Source organism: Mixophyes fleayi, chromosome 12 (assembly GCF_038048845.1).
Source record: "Mixophyes fleayi isolate aMixFle1 chromosome 12, aMixFle1.hap1, whole genome shotgun sequence".
NCBI lineage: Eukaryota > Metazoa > Chordata > Amphibia > Anura > Limnodynastidae > Mixophyes > Mixophyes fleayi.
Window position 1 is genome coordinate 81382821 of NC_134413.1, and position 25215 is coordinate 81408035.

At 44.6% G+C, this 25215-nt stretch overlaps 1 protein-coding gene and 1 long non-coding RNA gene across 2 annotated transcripts; both read right to left on the reverse strand.

Annotated features, from left to right (window-relative positions):
- Positions 1-1327: 1327 nt before the first annotated feature.
- LOC142109296 (acyl-coenzyme A thioesterase THEM4-like) lies at positions 1328-11073 on the reverse strand. Its single transcript, XM_075193424.1, has 7 exons — positions 10978-11073; positions 10255-10337; positions 9988-10150; positions 9156-9306; positions 8880-8990; positions 5553-5677; positions 1328-2952 (listed from the first exon to the last, which is right to left on the reverse strand). The coding sequence occupies exons 2-7, from the start codon at positions 10327-10329 to the stop codon at positions 2903-2905; spliced, it is 675 nt and encodes a 224-aa protein (XP_075049525.1). The 5' UTR covers positions 10330-10337; positions 10978-11073; the 3' UTR covers positions 1328-2902.
- On the reverse strand, positions 7250-7826 carry LOC142109298 (uncharacterized). The gene is made up of 2 exons (XR_012680326.1): positions 7614-7826; positions 7250-7577 (listed from the first exon to the last, which is right to left on the reverse strand). It is a non-coding gene; the product is annotated as an uncharacterized LOC142109298 (long non-coding RNA).
- Positions 11074-25215: the final 14142 nt, after the last annotated feature.

Genomic DNA, 25215 nt, shown 5'->3' on the forward strand with positions numbered 1-25215 from the left:
GTATCTTACAGCACTGGTGAACTCAGACATTATAGAGGCAACAGCGGACCCACCATTGTATACACAAAGGCAGGAAAAGACTGCTGTAAAATTGACAGAAAGAGAAGATACATCTGCTCCCTATGCTATAAATACCACTGTTTACCTTCACTTTGCAATTTCAAATTTGATAGAATTCCTAAAATTAAGAGACAAACTACTGACAATGCACAATGTAACAATCACTACCAGGTGATAATAGTGGCACACTGATTATATCAGCAAGTCCATAAATTAGTCAAAGGGCTTTATCAACAATGAACTACATTGATACAATATAATTCATTGATAAAATGTATAATTGTAGTCTAACCCCACATGGCTCTCCTCCTCCGGTGTGCTGCGAGACCCCCCTACATTGTGTAGAGGCCATGTGACGCAGAAGGCATTGCTCCGTTAAGTCTTACTTTGCACCAAAGCAGAGAATAAGTGAAATCAGGATGAATCGGCTGGAGGCCGCAGGACAAGACTTGCCTGGCTGCGGGCTACTAGTTGCCCACCATTGGCCTAAAAGATGTTTTCAATAGAACAAAGGACCCCTATAAATCTGTATGCACCAACATTTTAGGAAGATAAGCTAAACATAATCATAGCCATAAATCTGTTCTGGGAAATACAGGAGCCCAATCGCTGTCATAACCTGTAGTAGTTATTCCAGACTGTCTCCATTGTAGGAGCGATAGTGCCATCCCGTGGAAGATAAAGGTTATTGCAAGATTATGTAACAGCTGGAACTAGGACTAAAGCAACATTACCTCTTCTACAATCTATCTTAATTATAACTTTTGTGAAATGAACTCTGCCTTCCTTTTTATTTGCATTCAGCAACATCTCCTTTGCTTCATCAGGAGTCAAGTCCAGGGAGGTAATGAAACAATGTATAATAATTGGGTGGAAAATAGGTCTGTGCAATGTTGACACAAAAGGGTCCAGGTAATGTGTTTGGCCGTTGGCTTTATGCAGGAAGGATGGCAATGACTGTGATCTGTACAGTGGGGTCTGGTTATATGGATGACATAAGGCAGCTCCATGGAGACACAAACGTACACATCCACAAACAGGAGCACATTACCATATATCTCACACTAGGCAACCACCGGCTCACTTGCTCATACAGTCACAGTGAAAGATGTCTTTTAAAGGCCAATATTTATATTTCATAGCAAAATACAATTGTTGTATTGTGGCTAGTGAGGACTGTAAGGCGACAAGGAACGGAAGAGGTAATGTGGTGGTCTTTGTGCACCATTTTTATGGACCTGTTATCAGATGAAAACATCCGCATCAGTTTAGTGGTTTTATTTATTTTATTTGTCTTTCCTAATGTCAGTGACATAATATGCAAATAAGGGGGAGGAGACAAGAACAACTGTCAGTCTATCTGTAGAAATACATTTTCAGTAGAATGAAAGACAGAATCCTCCCCCCTCCCCCTAAAACAAAAAACAAAATCTTTAACCCTGTCAATACAGCCACATGAAACACTGCTGGACTACAGTCCTATACATTTCACGTAGGAGGAGTTTCGTGTCGGTGCTATTGTCGATAAATATATAAAACATCAATAACGTTTCCTGTTAATACCTTTGCGGGGAACAGTAATAAATAGTCTAATAAAAAAAATGCAGGTGAAACATTGAAAATACACCAATAATAGATTCAACTGAGCATATTTATCTAACAATCTAGAGATAGGAGGTAGACAATGTCAGTAGATGTATGGGACCCGACTCATCAAGGCACGTATCTGCTGAATTTGAGCGTATTATACACAAAATCACCCCAGATCCAGCCCATACGCCAATACACGCAGCTCCGCCTGCTCAGTCATCCAACACAAACTACACTTACTACAGCCTGCGATTTCGGGGAGTGAACGTGGCTGGAAGGGGTGTTTTGCTGTAGCCAATGTACAGTCAGAGCGTTCCAAACTGCCATGTCCGAATCATGCTCGGAGCGCCTCACAGTTACGTGTTCTTCTGCCGCATCTCTTGCTCCAGCTACATGGCAAGTCTAAGTGCTGATTACCGGTGGTGACGTCTGTGTATGCAGCTAGAACATGTGCTTGGAATCAGGAGCAACTATAACAATGTATTTTATGTTCAGCAGACATTAACAGCATCCTAATAAAAGTAATTCATGTGAGATTCCCCCCCCCCCATTTATTTTTTGTAACTAATCATTAAAGCCTTTATATTAACAGGTGACATTATATTTTTTTTCCATGCGTACTTTTGTGAATTTATAATCCACATAGGCTTTGGTTGTACCCTGCCGTATCTTGTGTCGTAGAGCAGACCTACGATCAGATTCATCAGCGCACGTATCTTGATGAAATTGGTCGTGCACAAAGCCTAAATAAGTGCGATTTACACCAAACGCGGGTTGCGCTCAGAATGTGTGCCTTGATGAGTCAGGCCCATTGTGTGTGAGAGAAGTTATTGCGCCATCTAGTGGGCATCTCCATGGATACAGACAGAGAACTGATCTCTACTGGGCTCTTCCAGGGATGCAGCAAGGTACAAAAGAGTGTCCTCTAGTGGACATGTTCATCACAGCACACAGAGCTAGATGACATCTCCGTAGAGTACAGAGGGGAACAGCAGGAAGATTGGGGGGAGTTGTCACAGGACGAGGTTGAGCACTGCTGACAATCGAGCTTCCTACCAGAAGATTATGTCCTACTGTGTGCCAACTAGGACATATTTATGTTGGAGGATTAGTTGATCATGGAGACGTTCTCCGAAGTTGTTGAGTAACAGTGGCAGACTTGTTTTCTGTAAGAGGCGGTTCTAGGTATTTTGGTTATTCCCCAAATAAATCTGTAGAAGCCTCTGGACAGATCATACAAGGTTGGAAAAATCTACTCTCTTCTGCATTCAGTTTCGTCAGGGTCCAACTTAATAAAAAGACCTAGAATAACGAAACAATATATCAACTGTAGCCGAGGAACAAAAGACAAAACAGTATGGAGGAGTAGAGGATAAAATATGGAGGAGGAGAAGTAGAGGATAGAGTGAGGATACAGTATGGAGCAGGAGGAGTAGAGGATACAGTATGGAGGAGGAGAAGTAGAGGATAGAGTGAGGATACAGTATGGAGCAGGAGGAGTAGAGGATACAGTATGGAGCAGGAGGAGTAGAGGATACAGTATGGAGGAGGAGTAGAGAATACAGTGAGGATACAGTATGGAGGAGTAGAGGATAAAATATGGAGGAGGAGGAGGAGAAGTAGAGGATAGAGTGAGGATACAATATGGAGCAGGAGGAGTAGAGGATACAGTATGGAGGAGGAGACGGAGGATACAGTATGGAGGAGGAGATGGAGGATACAGTATGGAGGAGGAGATGGAGGATACAGTATGGAGGAGGAGGAGTAGAGGATACAGTATGGAGGAGGAGTAGAGGATACAGTATGGAGGAGAAGGAGTAGAGGATACAGTATGGAGGAGGAGTAGAGGATCCAGTATGGAGGAGGAGGAGTAGAGGATACAGTATGGAGGAGGAGTAGAGGATACAGTGAGAATACAGTATGGAGGAGGAGGCGTAGAGGATACAGTGAGGATACAGTATGGAGGAGGAGGAGTAGAGGATACAGTATGGAGGAGGAGACGGAGGATACAGTATGGAGGAGGCGGTGTAGAGGATACAGTATAGAGGAGTAGAGGATACAGTATGGAGGAGGAGGAGTAGAGGATACACTGAGGTGACAGTATGGAGGAGGAGTAGAGGATACAGTATGGAGGAGGAGTAGAGGATACAGTATGGAGGAGGAGGAGTAGAGGATACAGTATGGAGGAGGAGTAGAGGATACAGTATGGAGGAGGAGGAGTAGAGGATACAGTATGGAGGAGGAGGAGTAGAGGATACAGTATGGAGGAGGAGTAGAGGATACAGTATGGAGGAGGAGTAGAGGATACAGTATGGAGGAGGAGTAGAGGATACAGTATGGAGGAGGAGGAGTAGAGGATACAGTATGGAGGAGGAGGAGTAGAGGATACAGTATGGAGGAGGTGGAGTAGAGGATACAGTATGGAGGAGGTGGAGTAGAGGATACAGTATGGAGGAGGAGGAGTAGAGGATACAGTATGGAGGAGGTGGAGTAGAGGATACAGTATGGAGGAGGAGTAGAGGATACAGTATGGAGGAGATGGAGGATACAGTATGGAGGAGGAGGAGTAGAGGATACAGTATGGAGGAGGAGTAGAGGATACAGTATGGAGGAGGAGGAGTAGAGGATACAGTATGGAGGAGGAGTAGAGGATACAGTATGGAGGAGGAGGAGTAGAGGATACAGTATGGAGGAGGAGTAGAGGATACAGTATGGAGGAGGAGGAGTAGAGGATACAGTATGGAGGAGGAGTAGAGGATACAGTATGGAGGAGGAGGAGTAGAGGATACAGTATGGAGGAGGAGTAGAGGATACAGTATGGAGGAGGAGTAGAGGATACAGTATGGAGGAGGAGGAGTAGAGGATACAGTATAGAGGAGTAGAGGATACAGTATGGAGGAGGAGTAGAGGATACAGTATGGAGGAGGAGTAGAGGATACAGTATGGAGGAGGAGTAGAGGATACAGTATGGAGGAGGAGTAGAGGATACAGTATGGAGGAGGAGGAGTAGAGGATACAGTATGGAGGAGGAGTAGAGGATACAGTATGGAGGAGGAGTAGAGGATACAGTATGGAGGAGGAGACGGAGGATACAGTATGGAGGAGGAGGAGTAGAGGATACAGTATGGAGGAGGAGTAGAGGATACAGTATGGAGGAGGAGACAGAGGATACAGTATGGAGGAGGAGTAGAGGATACAGTATGGAGGAGGAGACGGAGGATACAGTATGGAGGAGGAGACGGAGGATACAGTATAGAGGTGGAGTAGAGGATACAGTATGGAGGAGGAGTAGAGGATACAGTATGGAGGAGGAGGAGTAGAGGATACAGTATGGAGGAGGAGGAGTAGAGGATACAGTATGGAGGAGGAGTAGAGGATACAGTATGGAGGAGACAGAGGATACAGTATTGAGGAGGAGTAGAGGATACAGTATGGAGGAGGAGGAGTAGAGGATACAGTATGGAGAAGGAGGAGTAGAGGATACAGTATGGAGGAGAGTAGAGGATACAGTATGGAGGAGGAGTAGAGGATACAGTATGGAGGAGACGGAGGATACAGTATGGAGGAGGAGGAGTAGAGAATACAGTATAGAGGAGTAGAGGATACAGTATAGAGGAGTAGTAGAGGATACTGGGAGGTGACAATATATGGTAGTAGAGGATGTTTACTGGTGACATCATGCATAGAAGGGGGAAGTCTGATGAGAGATCCCTTAGAGAGTGTTGCACTAAGGTACCAGGGGAGGATGGGATCACGTGGGAGAATAATGACAGTGACAGTCTCAGGAAATGTTCTTCTTATGTAGGGTGCTCATTTAACAAGTTCTTTGCTAATACAACAAGAAGCCACAGATATCTAGGCAAAATACTCTTGGCATAATATGGAAATAAGGTGTTTCTCACCGGTGGCCTCTGTGTGCACTATCAGATCATTGTGACTCCGGATCTGGCAGCGCAAATACACTTTCCGACCTTCTACTTTTTCTAGCTGACTGTCCACGATCACAGTAGAGCCCAAGGGAATCGGACTGTGGAGTGAAATAGGTTATAGTAGAGTCCATACATATTTGTTGTATGTACTGACCATACATTATGTGACAGACCTATGTATTAGGAGATTCACACAGTAAATACGGGAGATAAAAGAGGTGTTGATACATCACATCCCTCAGCCCTCAATCACAGCTAGACATGAACAAGAATCCTGAGATAACTGCCCCTTCATCCATCCATTAGCAGCATCCATCTGTCATCACACAATATCCTAGTTATTGCTTAATTTGAAACAGACATCTCAATCTATCTTGCATTAATTAGTAGACAACAACCACTTATCATACATCCTAAAACATCTGCACTTCAAGATATCGTCCCTTCATCAGGCATCTCATGGTACCTGTGAGGATACCACCCTTAGCTGGGATGGTGGTTACCCTCTGTGGGATTCAACTCACTCGGGTAGACCAGAATATATCCAAAATAAGGCTTTATTACGACAGCACAACACCACAAGACGTTCACAAGATACAGGATAAATGGTAGCATGTATCATCCAGCAGCCTATTGCAGTCAGCACTCCAAAATAATAATCTCAGTCTCTTTCAGAGTCTTATCCTCTGCAATATTACAACTACCGATTAGCTAGACAGTCCCGGTGTTGCCCAGCCTGGGTTACTGGCTCACACAGACCCTGTCCCGGTAGGGTTTCCTCCAGCGGCACTACAATGCCTGCCCAGAGTCCTTTTAGCTGATGTCTTGTACACCAGGATCCTCCAAGCTAGAATAGCTCTCCTAGCATTCTGCTCTCCTTATATTACTGGCTGTATACACAGGGAGTAGGGTCAGATGTATTAATCCTCCACCTTACAGCAGGGGTCTATCAGTGGACACTTTAGCTGTTAGACATACAGGGGGGAATTCAATTCACCCTGAAGTACCACTGCGCTAAAACTTTTACCGTTATTACCGTAATTTTAACCCGGCTTTCTGCTCGCAGCTCAGGGAACTGCAAGCAAAAAGCTGGCATTAGAACTACCGTAATAATGGTAATTATGCGCACTATTACCATAATAATGTTAACAATGCGCAGGCCGCTTCACTTTTAACAGTAATGCGGCCAATTGAATACCCCCCATAGTCTGTTACCTTGATTATACAATGGAATGGCTTGACTCAATTAGCTATTTGGCTGAATACACTAAACAAAGGGTTACAATACAACATCAAGGAATGACACATCACGCTTGCATGAAACAACAAGACATTTGACACATGGTATCTGCAACATTACACAATCTGAGTCTGTGATATATTTTGATACAATAACATTTATATAGATACATATTAATACATTTCCCAATGCGCTCTCAGCCAGAATATTACTGCGGAGGCACATTGCATTTCATCATATATAAATAAATAGATGATGATGATGATTTCATATCATCTAGAAGTTCTAACCCAATTATCTGTCAGATTATCTGTTGACCTAGCTAATTAACGTGACTGCCAGCTACCTATGTCAAGTCACTCAGCCATTGTTTTGATTACAAACCAGATTTAAGCCACACCTCATAACAATGGACATTTGAGACAAACGGTTATTACATTAGCTAACACAAGCAAAATGACTTCTGCTGTCCTGCTATTTTCACACAATATTCTTTATATTTATAATACATACAATATTGCAGGTAATAGCAAGGGCAAAATGTACCTAATAACATGAAATAATAATACACAGATGCTCTGGTGTATATACTTAGACTGGGCCAAGGATTAAAAAGTACATTAAACCGTGAGAAACAGGTGATGAATAAAAAGTGCTCAGTCGAGTTGTACTCAGTTTCTTGACAGTACCCTACAGTCATTGCTAGATAACCGCAAGTCATCAGACTCTGCTACATGACTTCAGGCTCCACCAGGCACCTCCTAGTCATCAGGCTTCAATCAGTAATCAGGCACTGACCAGTCATCAGGCTCCACCAGGCACCACCCAGTCATCAGGCAACCCCCAGTCTTCAGGCTCCACCAGGCAGCGCCCAGACATCAGGCACCACCCAGACATCAGGTTCCACCATGCACCACCCAGACATCTGGCACCGCCCAGACATCAGGTTCCACCATGCACCACCCAGACATCAGGCACCACCCAGACATCAGGTTCCACCATGCACCACCCAGACATCTGGCACCGCCCAGACATCAGGTTCCACCATGCACCACCCAGACATCTGGCACCACCCAGACATCAGGCACCACCCAGACATCAGGTTCCACCATGCACCACCCAGACATCAGGCACCATCCAGTCATCAGACTCCACCATGCACCACCCAGTCATCAGACTCCACCATGCACCATCCAGTCATCAGACTCCACCATGCACCACCCAGACATCAGGCACCACCCAGACATCAGGTTCCACCATGCACCACCCAGACATCTGGCACCACCCAGACATCAGGCACCACCCAGACATCAGGTTCCACCATGCACCACCCAGACATCAGGCACCATCCAGTCATCAGACTCCACCATGCACCACCCAGTCATCAGACTCCACCATGCACCACCCAGACATCAGACTCCACCATGCACCACCCAGTCATCAGACTCCACCATGCACCACCCAGTCATCAGACTCCACCATGCACCACCCAGACATCAGGCACCGCCCAGACATCAGGTTCCACCAGGCACAGCCCAGACATCAGGCACCACCCAGACATCAGGCTCCGCCCAGACATCAGATTCCACCATGCACCACCCAGACATCAGGCACCACCCAGACATCAGACTCCACCATGCACCACCCAGACATCTGGCACTGCCCAGACATCAGGTTCCACCAGGCACAGCCCAGACATCAGGCTCCGCCCAGACATCAGATTCCACCATGCACCACCCAGACATCAGGCACCATCCAGTCATCAGACTCCACCATGCACCACCCAGACATCAGGCACCGCCCAGACATCAGGTTCCACCAGGCACAGCCCAGACATCAGGCACCACCCAGACATCAGGCTCCGCCCAGTCATCAGGATCCACCAGGCAACGCCCAGTCATCATACATCCCAGGTAATATCCATTCTTCAGGCACCAACTTATTCAGGAGATTTACCAGTCATCAGGCAAAATCGGGCAACACTCAATGTGACCAACAAGTCACAGGGTGCTGGCCTCTTATCTAAATACTTATCTAAATAATTTATTAGAGAAACCCACTTCTTGTAGTTGATGTTCAGATTGGCCGTCATAACATTTCCAAAGTTGTATACGGCTCCTGCCCCGGCTGTGCTGTCAATAATAGTGGCTATGCAGCCTCCGTGGGTGTATCTGGAGAGCACAAAGGACATGAGAGGTGAGGGAAGAACAACAGGTCTGACACCTACAGAACGATCTGTCTGCTGCAAAATAAATATGTAGGTGTTTATAGATCCTGCAACTTACTCATGACAGGCAATATTTACCACACACAAATAAATAATAAACAGTGCTTACCCTGGGGGGCCCTCCAGGTAAGGGCCCGGCTGGAATATACAGATCATCCTATTCTCCGCCTTGTTATAAAACATGCTGTATTCAAACCCAACCCCATCCTGGTCTATGTTTCTGGTGAAGAGGCGTTTTTCTCTTTCTGCCGGAGGGTTACCTGGAAAGGGGCGATAGGACCCTCAATGCTTCTCAACCTGACATACACAGTATTCTACCAAAATTTTGCGGGTATAAAATTGCTGGCTCCTAGCTTTTGGCCTTGGCATTTGTCCTGGCTTGGACTAGGCTACTGCCCTAGATTTCACAACCAATGAATCTAAAATACATAGTTGATCTACTTGTAAGGAAAGGCATCATAAAAGCAGCAGCTGAGTAAAAGCCTCATCGCTATGTACAGTTAGGATTATTGAGAAAAAGCAGCTATAAAACGGTGCCCCACTGGTTCATAAACACCTTAGTTCTAAATAAGCTGTTCGGTAAAGGCTAAATTTCCTGGGACACTAATCTCATGTCAGACTGGAAGCTTGATGATGTCACAGGCTGCTCCTCAGACACACACTGAGCATGCTCCTGCCAGTACATGGGACGGTCACTCTCATTAATATTCATAGCTGTCCAGAGGATGGAAAGCTCCACGGTCATATGGAAGAGGGTGAATATATAAAAAAAACTTATGTTGTGTGTAGCGGCTAATCCCATTCCTGGACTGAAGTATTAGGAAATATCCAAGAGCACGCAGACCAATGATCATCAATACATGGACATCTTCACCACCCAGTAGGAAACCCCCTGCTCATTCCACCTCTCAGAGATATAACAAATATCAGCTTCTACCTACCTTCTATGTGATGAACGGTCGCATTATATGAAGGGATCCGTCTCCACGTTCCGTTTTTACAGAGCTCCAGAAACTTGTCGTACAGTTGCTGCGTGTTCCGGCTCCACGTGGCGTTGGGTAAAGAAAAGTCTCGATGTCTGTAGGGAAGACTGTCGTGGGCGACCTGGAATATGCCATACAATGTGCTGTCTTATCACACTGCTCCTTGTAATCTGTGTCCTCCTTGTACAATGTAATCCCGGTATTAAACAGAGAATGACTACTCACCGAGAAGCGGCACTGTGCGGACCGGAGACAGGTGGCACTGCCCCCACGGAGCAGCCTGGCACAGCTCTGCAGCATGGCTCTTCCTGTAAAGACACAATGTAACACTAACACTCCGGTATCAGATATATACAGCACATGACTCACAGTGGGTGAAAGGTACACTGACGTCTGTCAGTTCACACACATCACTAGGGTTCAGCAGGGTTCACATATAATGACATTCAGACATGTACGACATTACGCTCACAGTCTGTTCCAAAAGCAACCAACACTGAAGGTTACAGTAACCTTTGTCAGGAACATCTTTCTTCTATTTACAATGTCCTTTATTTGAACAAATTATTCTATGTGTAGACTATCATTAACATTTTATTTATTAACAGCTATTTATACAGCTGCACACTTTATAAAGCGGTATTATACCATCATTAAACTCACAAAAGACATGGTTGGAAAATTTGGAGCTTAAAACAACTTTTTTTTTGTGATCATTTTGTGTTCTGACAGATTCACAAATCTTTTAAATAAGTTTTTTTTTTGTATGACAAATTCAGGTTTCACAACATAATAACTCACAGTAAAAGACACAACTGAATGATATACACATGTAAGGTTAACCAGCTGCAGTAGAACTACAAGTCTCAGCATGCCTTGCCATCGGGACTGGCAGGCAGTACATCCTAAGAGTTGTAGTTGTACTTCAGCTGTCACTTCAGTCCTCACCTGATTCCTCTGCTCGTCCCAGGCAAGGTCCTTGTGTTACTCCAGCACCCCAGTCATGTGTAATTAACTTTCTGTCTCCGCCGCTGGAGACATTTTCTGTGAGCCAAACTCATAGGCTTCCATGTATCTTGGGCGTTGTCAAGATGGCGGCCGTCCTTCATTAGTATCTCAGTTCTTATACAGTTCGGCCTCTTGTTATACATGGATAAGACTGTCTTAAGTTGTATGGTGTGAGCTGACGTCACCACCCGGCCTCCTTTACCACGTGACATGTACAGATTCATCCATATTCATATGATTGACTACAATGAGATGAGACATCTACAGATCTTATAGATGGAGCCACGTTTAACACAGCTGAAAGCTAAGTGTTAACGCTATTTTGTACAAAGAAATGGAAAATATAAATATGGTAACTATAATAACAATAGAATATGAGTTGAAATGCAATTATTCTGGATTCATTGATATCTTGTCCATTGTACAAAGAAGTCATTGTCCCTTTCCTATTTGTGCAAACATCTCATTAAAGGAAAAGTCCACATAAAGTAACATTTTGCCCAGGTGCAAATGCAAATATATGTTCTGTGTACGAAGAGGAAGGATTGTAGATAATGTGGCAACAAATCAACATCCATAGGTTTCTATAAAGTGATAATGACCATTGAGAAATGTGATTTTGCGAAGCTGAGGCCATCTTGTTGTCTTATAGCCATTTTATTCTCTTATAGCTCAAAGACAGCTTAGATACAGCTAGTTTGTAGGAGGTATTCATTGTTTGCAAGAAACTATGCCCATGACCTTTGATATGGCTGACAGGAGATAAACCAACCCCCTGTGTGTATGACATTCCCTCATTACCTTGTGTAGTAGTGCTCCTCACAGTGACAACAGTAGGCAGAGCTCAATGATCATGTTTGTGTGTATGACATTTGCTTAATACCTTGTGTAGCGGTGCTCCTCACAGTGACAGTAGGAGGAGGAGCTTAGTGAGCATGTTAGTGTGTATAACAGTCTCATTACCTTGTGTAGCAGTGCTCCTCACAGTGACAACAGTAGGCAGAGCTCAATTATCATGTTTGTGTGTATGACATTCCCTTATTACCTTGTGTAGTAGTGCTCCTCACAGTGACAGTAGGAGGAGGAGCTTAGTGAGGATGTTAGTGTGTATAACAGTCTCCTCATAACCTTGTGTATTGGTGCTCCTCACAGTGACAACAGTAGGCAGAGCTCAATGATCATGTTTGTGTGTATGACATTCGCTCATTACCTTGTGTAGCGGTGCTCCTCACAGTAGGCAGAGCTCAGTGATCCTGTCTGTGTGCATGACAGTCTCATCCTGGGGCAGCACGGTGGCTCAGTGGTTAGCACCTCTGCCTCACAGCACTGGGGTCATGAGTTAAATTCCCGACCATGGCCTTAGTTGCGTGAAGTTTGTATGTTTTCCCCGTGTTTGTGTGTGTTTCCTCCCACATTCCAAAAACATACTCGTAGGGTAATTGGCTGCTAACATATTGACCCTACTCTTTCTTCGTGTTAGGGAATTTAGACTGTAAGCTCCAATGGGGCAGGGACTGATGTGAATGAGTGCTCTGTACAGCGCTGCGGAATTAGTGGCGTTATATAAAAAGATGATGATGATGATGATGATCCTCATTACCTTGTGTATCAGTGCTACTCACAGTTACAGGAGGAAGAGGAGCCCAGTGATCATGTTTGTGTGTATGACATTTCCTCATTACCTTGTGTAGCGGTGCTCCTCATAGTGACAGTAGGAGGAGGAGCTTAGTGTTTATGTTTGTGTGTATGACATTGCCCACCTCATTACCTTGTGTAGCAGTGCTCCTCACAGTGACACTAGTAGGAGGAGTTTAGTGATTATGTTTGTGTGTATGACATTCCCTCATTTCCTTGTGTAGCAGTGCTTCACACAGTGACAGCAGTAGGAGGAGCTCAGTGATTATTTCTGTGTGCATTACATTTACCTCCTCATTACCTTCTGTAGCAGTGCTCCTCACAGTGACAGCAGTAGGAGAAGCTCAGTGATCATGTCTGTGTGTAGGACATTGCCCTCCTCATTACCTTGTGTAGCAGTGCTCCTAGCAGTGACAGTAAGAGGTGCTCACTTGACATGTTTATATGACATTTTCTCCTTCATTACCTTGTGTAGCAGTGCTCCTCACAGTGACACTAGTAGGAGGAGTTTAGTGATTATGTTTGTGTGTATGACATTCCCTCATTACCTTGTGTAGCGGTGCTCCTCACAGTTACTGTATGAAGAAACACTTAGTAATCATCTGTGTATGATATTATTACCAAACGGCAGCAATTACATAATTTTTTCTTTTTGGTTTTCAAATCCATTTGGAAAGTGGGTTTCAGGATAAAGAATCTCATACCTGTATATGTGATATATTATAAAACTAAAAGACGTGTTTTTGGTAAACTATATTTAGGAAATCTAACCTTGGCCCCACCTTTCCTAAGGACCTGGTTACATCAACAAGCAATTCCTGCATGAAAGAAGCGTTAGATCGTACCGGATAGGTGATATTAATGTGTTTATTCAGTGAAGTCTCTGGTGTAGTTTAGGGTTGAGCTGGCTGATTTCCCAAAAGTCCAAAAAACACTCAACAAACAAGAGCTGGGAGATTGCAAAAGCCACTGAAGATAGAGGCTGTAAGGCTGATGTGTGGACAGCAGGGGGAGCTAGAGGGTGAAGCATTCATGTACTGTACAGTATTTGACTTGACACACCCTGATAGGGGAAACTGTGTTCATCTGCCAGATTTCTGACAAAATAAAACATACCTATACAGCAAGTGTTTTTATTCTGCATTCCTGGCTTTGTTACTAGAGGAATTCATATTAACCCTTATTTCTACCTCCAAGTGCGCTGGGACATTTGGACATTTGGACAGTAGGTATTACATTGCATTCAATTGCATAATGTTTCGTGCAGATTCTTAGAAACTACAATGCTTAGTAATGTCTAGTAAAGATTCAAACCATTCACAGGCTGATCTCTGCTACAAGCAGCCAGTGACTAGAGAATCTATACCAGTGATGGGCAAACTGATACACTTCATGGGCTACCTGCATTTTTTCCCTTTAAAATGTTCTTGTTAAGCTGTGTGCCGAGACTCCCTCCTGGGCTAAAATTTACCAGCCAGGGGCCAAACGGGCAGCCCTCTAATCTTCAAAAGGCCTGCACACTCAGCAATAAGTAATACAATGCATGCGGCGGGGCTGTGTGGCGCTATTTGCACACTGCAGCGCAACATGTGACCTCACCCCCTCCCCCACTTACTAGCTGACCTCAAAAGTTGTCCAGTGTGACCTAGTCACCTGATTGTAGGCATGAACCTGACCACATGGTCCCTCATGATCATGACATATTTATGCACAGGCCTCCCACACACACATAGTAATGCCAAATATAAGCAACTGACTATTACTAATACATTGTGCTGCAGAATAGTGTACAAGCCACAGGAACTAGTGAGGGGTTCTGCACTGCCATCTGCTGGCCAGGAGTGAGATTGCTGCACAGCTATTTCATCATCATCATCATTTATTTATATAGCGCCACTAATTCCGCAGCGCTGTACAGAGAACTCATTCACATCAGTCCCTGCCCCATTGGAGCTTACAGTCTAAATTCCCTACTATAGACACGCACTCACACACAGACAGAGAGAGAGACTAGGGTCAATTTTTTTTTTTTTTTTTTTTTTATTGCAGCCAATTAACCTACCAGTATGTTTTTGGAGTGTGGGAGGAAACCGGAGCACCCGGAGGAAACCCACGCAAACACAGGGAGAACATACAAACTCCACACAGATATGGCCATGGTCATATATTTAAAATAAAACAAGCAATAGATTATAACACAGAACACTACTTTATATAGTGCTATTTACTTACTATATATCCTCTAACAATTCCAATAACTGAACTGATTTACGGTTTCATCCCTGTACGTAAAACACAGCTTCCACACCAAGCCGCTCTCATACAGTTGGCGGATGCTATTACAATTTAGGAGCCACACAAATATTTATCTAAATACCAGACCCAAGATAGTGAAATATGTGTAGGAAAGATTGAGAGGGGTGTTATGTCCATAACAGGGGTATTTTCTATCATTCTGCAAGCTGATGACATTGTGATTTTTATGAGTTTTGTGTCTCTTAAGTTGTGTTATTTTGGCTGCAGCAACAACAGTGAGTCATTGTGCTGTGGGTGATGCCAGCTGTATATTTGCACTGAGCGGATGTGGACACACCCAGGCTGCTTTATAGCAGAGCCATGGTAGATCTTACACAGTCTGAGCTGGGCAGACCACCCTCCCAGGCAGCTGAATAATGATCTAACGGAGGGACAGAATGTGGGAGGTGTGTGAGCTACGCTTTAAATGTACCTGTCACTGGCCCACAACAATGTCTATGAGAATGCAGCCTAATAATTCAATTTGATAGGCTGAATACGGGTTAAGCCCACAAACAGGCTCCCTAGACTACATGTAGGCAACAGGTACACTGTATACCCCAAAGATTTGTCAATATGGAAGCCCTAAAAATATGTGTCAAAGACAGCTATGAAACAGTGCCCCCTGTGGCCAAATAATTATGAAGCGTTATGCTTTTGTGGATTTAACAAGCAATAACTTGTAGCAAACCCTCTCTACAATGAATAATACAAAAATACACATTTTCTAAAAGAAGGGACTTTTTGGCAGAGTCTCCTCTTGAACTCAGCACTGTGTATTTCAGCATCGCAGGAATTTCAGGCAGGAGTGTTGCACACACACACACACACACACACACACAGCATTGTTCCTCCGTCTGTCTATCTGCAGTGCAGAGACCCCACCCAGATCCCGGCTCCATGACTTCATCCCTGTAAGTCCGTGCCAGGACCTGAGTCACAGGACAGAGAGAGTGCAGGCCGCTCGCTCTCCCTCCGCTAATAGGGGACAGAATGACTGCGCTCCTTGTAAACTAAGGGGGAGACCCCACATTAATAGGGGACTATAATCTTGTAAAAAATCATGTGTCAGGCCCTCACTATAAGCCCTTAATGAGCTCCAAGGTGCAGTACTTTGGGAGAAAAGGGAACAGTTTCATTTTTTTTACAGGGGGATGGTACTAAAGGAACAATAGGAAGGCAGGACGGGACTTTTTTTGGCACGTATATTTGTAGCACCAGGCAGAAACTTTTTGGTAACATTGAAACAACTTTTTAGATTATGACTATGGCCTAAAGGAAAGCAGACATGGAAAAAATACCATAATTATTTCCATAGTTACTTTTACAGACTGCAATTCTGCCAAGTAAACCAATGTAGGTGGTGTTACTACAGATCTTAGAGAGATGCAGGGGCAGCAGTGGATCTTTATCGTTACTGATTTTTCAGATACTAAATTAGGTCTCCTGTATTTTTATTACCGGAGTAGAATACACCAGGAGGTAAATGTAGCAAGCTGAGAGTTTCCGGCGGGTTTGAAAAGTGGAGATGTTGTCATAGCAACCAATCAGATTCTAGCTGTCATTTTGTAGAATGTACTAAATAAATAACTAGAATCTGATTGGTTGCTATAGGCAACATCTCCACTTTTCAAACTCGCCGGAAACTCTCAGCTTAATACATTTAACCCCCTGGGCTTCTCAGAGCTATGATGTAAATTGCGTCATCATGCCGCAGCGTGCGGAGTATGGCAACATGATTCGTGCTACGGTGGGCGGGGCCTGATGAAACAAATCCCGTCCCCAGCTGCAGGGAGATCGCCAGGCTCTGTCTCTCTCGATTTTGGAAGTCTCCTGGACTTTCTGGGAGAGTCAACAAATATTACTTATGTGTTTTATTATTAGTAAATATTAAGAGTGGAGATCCAAGGGACAAGTGGGGAAGAGAGGGGGGGGGAGGGAGGTGATGATGCATTTTGTATCATCATGGTCACATCCCCTGCTTCTCAATGTCACCATGCAGCGGGGGCGTGACCACGACAACAGGCTTCTCCACATCGTCACAGCGCTTCCGCCCTCTTTACAAGGAGATCAGGCAGGATCCTGGGGGAACCTGTTGCCTAGGGGTGACAGTACTGAGCAGCTTTATGTTTACTCTGCAGATTAGAGTTTGGCTAGGACCCGCCCCGTCCCAATTCTGAATCCCTACACACATTTTACATTGTGCAGTTTTCCACTGGGGAACATTTCAAAATATTGTTTTAACATTTTTTAATATATATTAAATATATTAATATTTTTATAAGTGTATCTAGAAACCCTCACACATGTGCAGATGCATGGGAGACTTGCTGGGGAGTGGTAAGAGTTGGCTGGGGAGCATCATACAAGTGGCCATAGGTGGTTTTCTAAGCAGCGGCTCTGTCACTACTTAATAGGAAGTAGACCTTTTAGTGTATGAGTATAGGGTACTAGGCTGGACAGAGGGATCATGTAAAATAACATATAAGAAGTTATGAAGTTTACATCATAATCTGTCCCTCCCCATTCCTGTCCTCAGTTCAACTATTTGCAAATCTCCTCTGTTCTTTCATTGTCCTCCCGTCCTCCACACCTCTCTCCTCAGACCCTTACAGTCTACAGATCTATGTTCACTGAACTAACCTAGACCCTACGTTACACCATTAGAGCTGTGTTCAGATCTCCCATTGCCACAGTCCATCATAAGTCACTTATTACAGGATCTCCCTGGTAGACTCCTTAATGGACCTATAATACAAGCACTAAGTACATATTTATACATTATTAAATACAGATCTATGATAAACTGTGCAGTAATATAAACTCTAGAATAATAATAGCAAAGTGTAATAATAATAATAATAGCCCCCTGACCCAATTTGCAGTATCTTATATGTTGGAAGGTAAGCACAAAGATAACAGAAAGCAATAGCTTGTACACAGCTGCACAGCAAATGTAAATGCAGCATAAAAAACCTCATCTTCGGACAAGGTATGTAATCTTTTACACACACACATATCTGTGTGTTTTAGGTTTAGTGGCCCTCTATAACAGGGTCTCCCATTGTCCCACCGGATGGTAAGCTCAGGATGTGATATGGTTAGACGGTGTGTTATCCTGGTTAGATAGGGTTAATGTGCAGATGTTGGTGTGTGACCGCAGTTTGAGGAAATCCCTAAATGTGATATGTGTCATTTCCCGCTGGTTAGCAGATGGTGGCAGATCTCTGACCACACCCGCCCTGTCAGTCACCCACATCACCCCAGCAACGCTGCTTATTATCCCAAACACTGGAGAAAAGGGCCTGGCTGCAGCCTGCGCCTCACTGGGGAGAGAGAGAGAGTGAGGGGGTCTTACTCCAAGATAAACAGACCTCTGTCCACACCGCGTTTCTCACCAGCAGAGGAAAGGACCTGCCCTTGTTTTCTCCTTTACATCCATCATTGCTGGATTTGTGTCTTTCCAACAAACCATCACATGATATAGGTGCCAAGTCCTACTCCTATGTCCAGAGCCTGAGAGCCCATGGGGCCCTAGCAGTATACTGATGTGAGTCCTCTTCCCCGATCTATGATTGTCCATAAAACCCCAATAAATACAAGTTTGAGCATAGCACCCAACTGTCCAGATTTAGGCAGGACAGTCCCGATTTGAGGGCTAAGTCCCGCCACCGCGAACGTGACAGCTTTGTCCTGTGGGAGGGTCATTTCAGAGGTGCTCTGCGTGGCACGGATACCGCAAATGGTGTTTGGAGAGGAGGGGCGTACAGGGCAGCCTATGGCGGGATGTATGGTGAACACTGAGCCTTAGGCAAGAGCCTATGGTTGCCTGATGGATAATACGACTCTGCCAATGTTCATGCAACCTATTCATTGTATTCTCCTGAGCTCTAATGTCTCCCACAACTTTTTAATTAGGAGGGAGGGGTTTTGTGTTGATTATTTCAAACCATAGAGTATTTTGCAGAATAAGAAATTAATTATGTCACTTTATTCACGATATTGATCTATCGCCCAGGAAAAGCCACAAGTTTGGTATAGTCTGGTAGCTATTGCCCCACCATTAGTCGCCCTCCATAGTTATACTGGCCGGCGACTCTGCAGTATCTGGAAGTGATGAGGCCGCTTGTTACTAACACTACACAGCCGGCTGTGCTAAATCTTGTCCAATGTAACCAAATTGTACAGCGTGTGTTCAACTCTAGTCACCCAATTCAGTCTGCGTTACTGAAGGACTGTCTCCTATCATGGGGGTCGTGTTATTATCTCACCTGTAAAAGGTGAGACATTATAATACATCAAAACCTAAAATAATGCATGTGGTACATACAAATCCTAAAGCAGAATACAGAATAAATAGTGACGTAATGTCAGCAACTACAGAGGAACGGGACCTGGGCATACTAGCATCACATACCTCCCAACTGTACGCATTTTGGCAGGATATTCCGATTAGCGCTCTAGAAAAGTGGGTGGAATTTTTTGCGATAGCCGCACATTTGTGGGTGGAGTTTGGGATGAACAGGGGAGGGGCTTATTTTGTCCCGCTTTCGGGATTCTATATGTTGGGAGGTATGGTATCAGATGATATGAAGGTTAGCGAGCAGTGGGATGAGGTATTAGTAGCAGGCATAGTGAGGTTATACTGTCACTTTATAGCACACTTGCCCACTCTCCTAGTGAAGCAGACAGGATAAGAGCCTCCACAACGCGATTCGCAGTAAATTGCATCATTGGCCCCGCCCCATGGCAAAGTTATACTTTGCGTCATGGAGCAGGGTCAAATGACACAATTTGCAGTGCCCTGGCCCCCCTACGTTTTCACACATTAAAAAGTTGGTTAGTTTGCTTTATAAGTCACTGGTAAGACCTCAACTCGAGTACTGTGTACAGGTCTGGGGGCCTTATCTCCCAAAAAATACATAAATACAATACAAGCAATTATAAGAAAGGCTAGTAAAATGTTATATTGGCTGCACAACAAATTGTATGAGGAAAGTTTGGAAGAGCTCAACCGGTCCAACGTAGAAGGATGGTATGATAGAAATGTATAAATAATTGGACACACTGTGAAATTGGAGGGAGGGAGACTGAGAGGTGACATACAGGAGAACTATACAGAAAGGGTGGGCCTCTTCTGGGACATAGGCCTGGTGTTGCAGCATCATCAACTCCCTTACCCAGACAGCGGTGATTGTGCCATAAGCCTTGGATGTCAGATCTTATATTTACACCAAGTGAAAGCAGGAACCACGGGTAAATATTTGTCCCTCTGCTATCATGAAGCTGCTGATAACAACTTCTTGCTCTACCATGCGGCCTTCACACTCGGATAATGGGATTTTCTCAATGATACCAAGTAGAAAGGTGCAGTCATGACTGTAAAATTGTATTGCTTTAGTAATAGTATTTGAAGGTGGTGTTACTTCATTAGAGACCTGCTACAGTGTTTTGGTCGCTGTACTCAATAGAGAAACAATATCATCATCATCATCTTCATTTATTTATATAGTGCCACTAATTCCGCAGCGCTGTACAGAGAACTGACAATATACCCCTTGTAGATCTCTTCTTTCTGAGTGAAACAAGGGTACTCTCATGCTTTCACACCAACGCCAACCAAAACCCCGTCTTCTCCAGTCTGTGCCTTCATATAGCATGACATTTACTGGAAGGCCGTGTAACCAGCAACGTTTATAGTCATATGAGAGGTCAGTAAGGTCATGTAACCAGCAACATCTGTCGTCATATGAGACATCAGTAAGGTCATGTAACCAGCAACGTGTGTCATCATATGAGAGGTCAGTAAGGTCATGTAACCAGCAACGTGTGTTATCATATGAGAGGTCAGTAAGGTCATGTAACCAGCAACGTGTGTTATCAAATGAGACGTCAGTAAGGCCGTGTAACCAGCAACGTGTGTTATCATATGAGAGGTCAGTAAGGCCGTGTAACCAGCAACGTGCGTTATCATATGAGAGGTCAGTAAGGCCATGTAACCAGCAACGTGTGTTATCATATGAGAGGCCAGTAAGGCCGTGTAACCAGCAACGTGTGTTATCATATGAGAGGTCAGTAAGGCCGTGTAACCAGCAACGTGTGTCGTCATATGAGAGGTCAGTAAGGTCATGTAACCAGCAACGTGTGTAATCATATGAGAGGCCAGTAAGGCCGTGTAACCAGCAACGTGCGTCGTCATATGAGACGTCAGTAAGGTCATGTAACCAGCAACGTGTGTTATCATATGAGAGGTCAGTAAGGTCATGTAACCAGCAACGTGTGTTATCATATGAGACGTCAGTAAGGCCGTGTAACCAGCAACGTGTGTTATCATATGAGAGGTCAGTAAGGCCGTGTAACCAGCAACGTGTGTCGTCATATGAGAGGTCAGTAAGGTCATGTAACCAGCAACGTGTGTTATCATATGAGAGGTCAGTAAGGTCATGTAACCAGCAACGTGTGTCGTCATATGAGAGGTCAGTAAGGCCGTGTAACCAGCAACGTGTGTCGTCATATGAGAGGTCAGTAAGGTCATGTAACCAGCAACGTGTGTTATCATATGAGAGGCCAGTAAGGCCGTGTAACCAGCAACGTGTGTTATCATATGAGAGGCCAGTAAGGCCGTGTAACCAGCAACGTGTGTTATCATATGAGAGGTCAGTAAGGTCATGTAACCAGCAACGTGTGTAATCATATGAGAGGTCAGTAAGGTCATGTAACCAGCAACGTGTGTTATCATATGAGAGGTCAGTAAGGTCATGTAACCAGCAACGTGTGTAATCATATGAGAGGTCAGTAAGGCCGTGTAACCAGCAACGTGTGTTATCATATGAGAGGTCAGTAAGGCCGTGTAACCAGCAACGTGTGTTATCATATGAGAGGTCAGTAAGGCCGTGTAACCAGCAACGTGTGTTATCATATGAGAGGTCAGTAAGGTCATGTAACCAGCAACGTGTGTCGTCATATGAGAGATCAGTAAGGTCATGTAACCAGCAACGTGTGTCGTCATATGAGACGTCAGTAAGGTCATGTAACCAGCAACGTGTGTCGTCATATGAGAGGTCAGTAAGGCCGTGTAACCAGCAACGTGTGTCGTCATATGAGAGGTCAGTAAGGTCGTGTAACCAGCAACGTGTGTCGTCATATGAGAGGTCAGTAAGGCCGTGTAACCAGCAACGTGTGTTATCATATGAGAGGTCAGTAAGGTCATGTAACTAGCAACGTGTGTTATCATATGAGACGTCAGTAAGGCCGTGTAACCAGCAACGTGTGTCGTCATATGAGAGGTCAGTAAGGTCATGTAACCAGCAACGTGTGTCGTCATATGAGAGGTCAGTAAGGTCATGTAACCAGCAACGTGTGTAATCATATGAGAGGTCAGTAAGGCCGTGTAACCAGCAACGTGTGTCGTCATATGAGAGGTCAGTAAGGCCGTGTAACCAGCAACGTGTGTCATCATATGAGAGGTCAGTAAGACCATGTAACCAGCAACGTGTGTCGTCATATGAGAGGTCAGTAAGGTCATGTAACCAGCAACGTGTGTTATCATATGAGAGGTCAGTAAGGTCATGTAACTAGCAACGTGTGTTATCATATGAGACGTCAGTAAGGCCGTGTAACCAGCAACGTGTGTCGTCATATGAGAGGTCAGTAAGGTCATGTAACCAGCAACGTGTGTCGTCATATGAGACGTCAGTAAGGTCATGTAACCAGCAACGTGTGTAATCATATGAGAGGTCAGTAAGGCCGTGTAACCAGCAACGTGTGTCGTCATATGAGAGGTCAGTAAGGCCGTGTAACCAGCAACGTGTGTCGTCATATGAGAGATCAGTAAGGCCGTGTAACCAGCAACGTGTGTCATCATATGAGAGGTCAGTAAGGCCATGTAACCAGCAACGTGTGTTATCATATGAGAGGTCAGTAAGACCATGTAACCAGCAACGTGTGTCGTCATATGAGAGGTCAGTAAGGTCATGTAACCAGCAACGTGTGTTATCATATGAGAGGTCAGTAAGGCCGTGTAACCAGCAACGTGTGTCATCATATGAGAGGTCAGTAAGACCATGTAACCAGCAACGTGTGTCGTCATATGAGAGGTCAGTAAGGTCATGTAACCAGCAACGTGTGTTATCATATGAGAGGTCAGTAAGGCCGTGTAACCAGCAACGTGTGTCATCATATGAGAGGTCAGTAAGACCATGTAACCAGCAACGTGTGTCGTCATATGAGACGTCAGTAAGGTCATGTAACCAGCAACGTGTGTTATCATATGAGACGTCAGTAAGGTCATGTAACCAGCAACGTGTGTTATCATATGAGAGGTCAGTAAGGCCATGTAACCAGCAACGTGTGTTATCATATGAGAGGTCAGTAAGGCCGTGTAACCAGCAACGTGTGTCGTCATATGAGAGGTCAGTAAGGCCGTGTAACCAGCAACGTGTGTTATCATATGAGAGGTCAGTAAGGCCGTGTAACCAGCAACGTGTCGTCATATGAGAGGTCAGTAAGGTCATGTAACCAGCAACGTGTGTTATCATATGAGAGGTCAGTAAGGTCATGTAACCAGCAACGTGTGTTATCATATGAGAGGTCAGTAAGGTCATGTAACCAGCAACGTGTGTTATCATATGAGAGGTCAGTAAGGCCGTGTAACCAGCAACGTGTGTTATCATATGAGAGGTCAGTAAGGTCATGTAACCAGCAAACTGTGCCGTCATATGAGACGTCAGTAAGGCCGTGTAACCAGCAACGTGTGTTATCATATGAGAGGCCAGTAAGGCCGTGTAACCAGCAACGTGTGTCGTCATATGAGAGGTCAGTAAGGTCATGTAACCAGCAACGTGTGTTATCATATGAGAGGTCAGTAAGGTCATGTAACCAGCAACGTGTGTTATCATATGAGACGTCAGTAAGGCCGTGTAACCAGCAACGTGTGTTATCATATGAGAGGCCAGTAAGGTCATGTAACCAGCAACGTGTGTCGTCATATGAGAGATCAGTAAGGTCATGTAACCAGCAACGTGTGTCGTCATATGAGAGGTCAGTAAGGTCATGTAACCAGCAACGTGTGTAATCATATGAGATGTCAGTAAGGTCATGTAACCAGCAACGTGTGTCGTCATATGAGAGGTCAGTAAGGTCATGTAACCAGCAACGTGTGTCATCATATGAGAGGTCAGTAAGGTCATGTAACCAGCAACGTGTGTTATCATATGAGAGGTCAGTAAGGTCGTGTAACCAGCAACGTGTGTTATCATATGAGAGGTCAGTAAGGCCGTGTAACCAGCAACGTGCGTCGTCATATGAGAGGTCAGTAAGGCCGTGTAACCAGCAACGTGTGTTATCATATGAGAGGTCAGTAAGGTCATGTAACCAGCAACGTGTGTTATCATATGAGAGGTCAGTAAGGTCATGTAACCAGCAACGTGTGTTATCATATGAGAGGTCAGTAAGGCCGTGTAACCAGCAACGTGTGTTATCATATGAGAGGTCAGTAAGGTCATGTAACCAGCAACGTGTGTTATCATATGAGAGGTCAGTAAGGCCATGTAACCAGCAACGTGTGTTATCATATGAGAGGCCAGTAAGGCCGTGTAACCAGCAATGTGTGTTATCATATGAGAGGTCAGTAAGGCCGTGTAACCAGCAACGTGTGTTATCATATGAGAGGTCAGTAAGGTCATGTAACCAGCAACGTGTGTTATCATATGAGAGGTCAGTAAGGTCATGTAACCAGCAACGTGTGTCGTCATATGAGACGTCAGTAAGGCCGTGTAACCAGCAACGTGTGTCGTCATATGAGAGGTCAGTAAGGTCATGTAACCAGCAACGTGTGTCGTCATATGAGAGGTCAGTAAGGTCATGTAACCAGCAACGTGTGTAATCATATGAGAGGTCAGTAAGGCCGTGTAACCAGCAACGTGTGTCGTCATATGAGACGTCGGTAAGGCCGTGTAACCAGCAACGTGTGTTATCATATGAGAGGTCAGTAAAGATATAAACCGATCGGATATGTCACCATGTTAAATATTAGTAGGTACAGGTGATTGGTCGGATATCTTATAGGATGAAACGTATCCACCCATAGCGCATATCACTGACAATAAAAGTTAGAGAAGTAGCTGAGCCCCTGGGGGGGGTCGCAGTGGACGGGACCTTCATGCTTTTGTGATTGTATACAACCCCTGCCTATAATTGGTTGTCCCTGGCATGTGAAAGCCCGTAAAAGGCAGAAAATACGACTATACG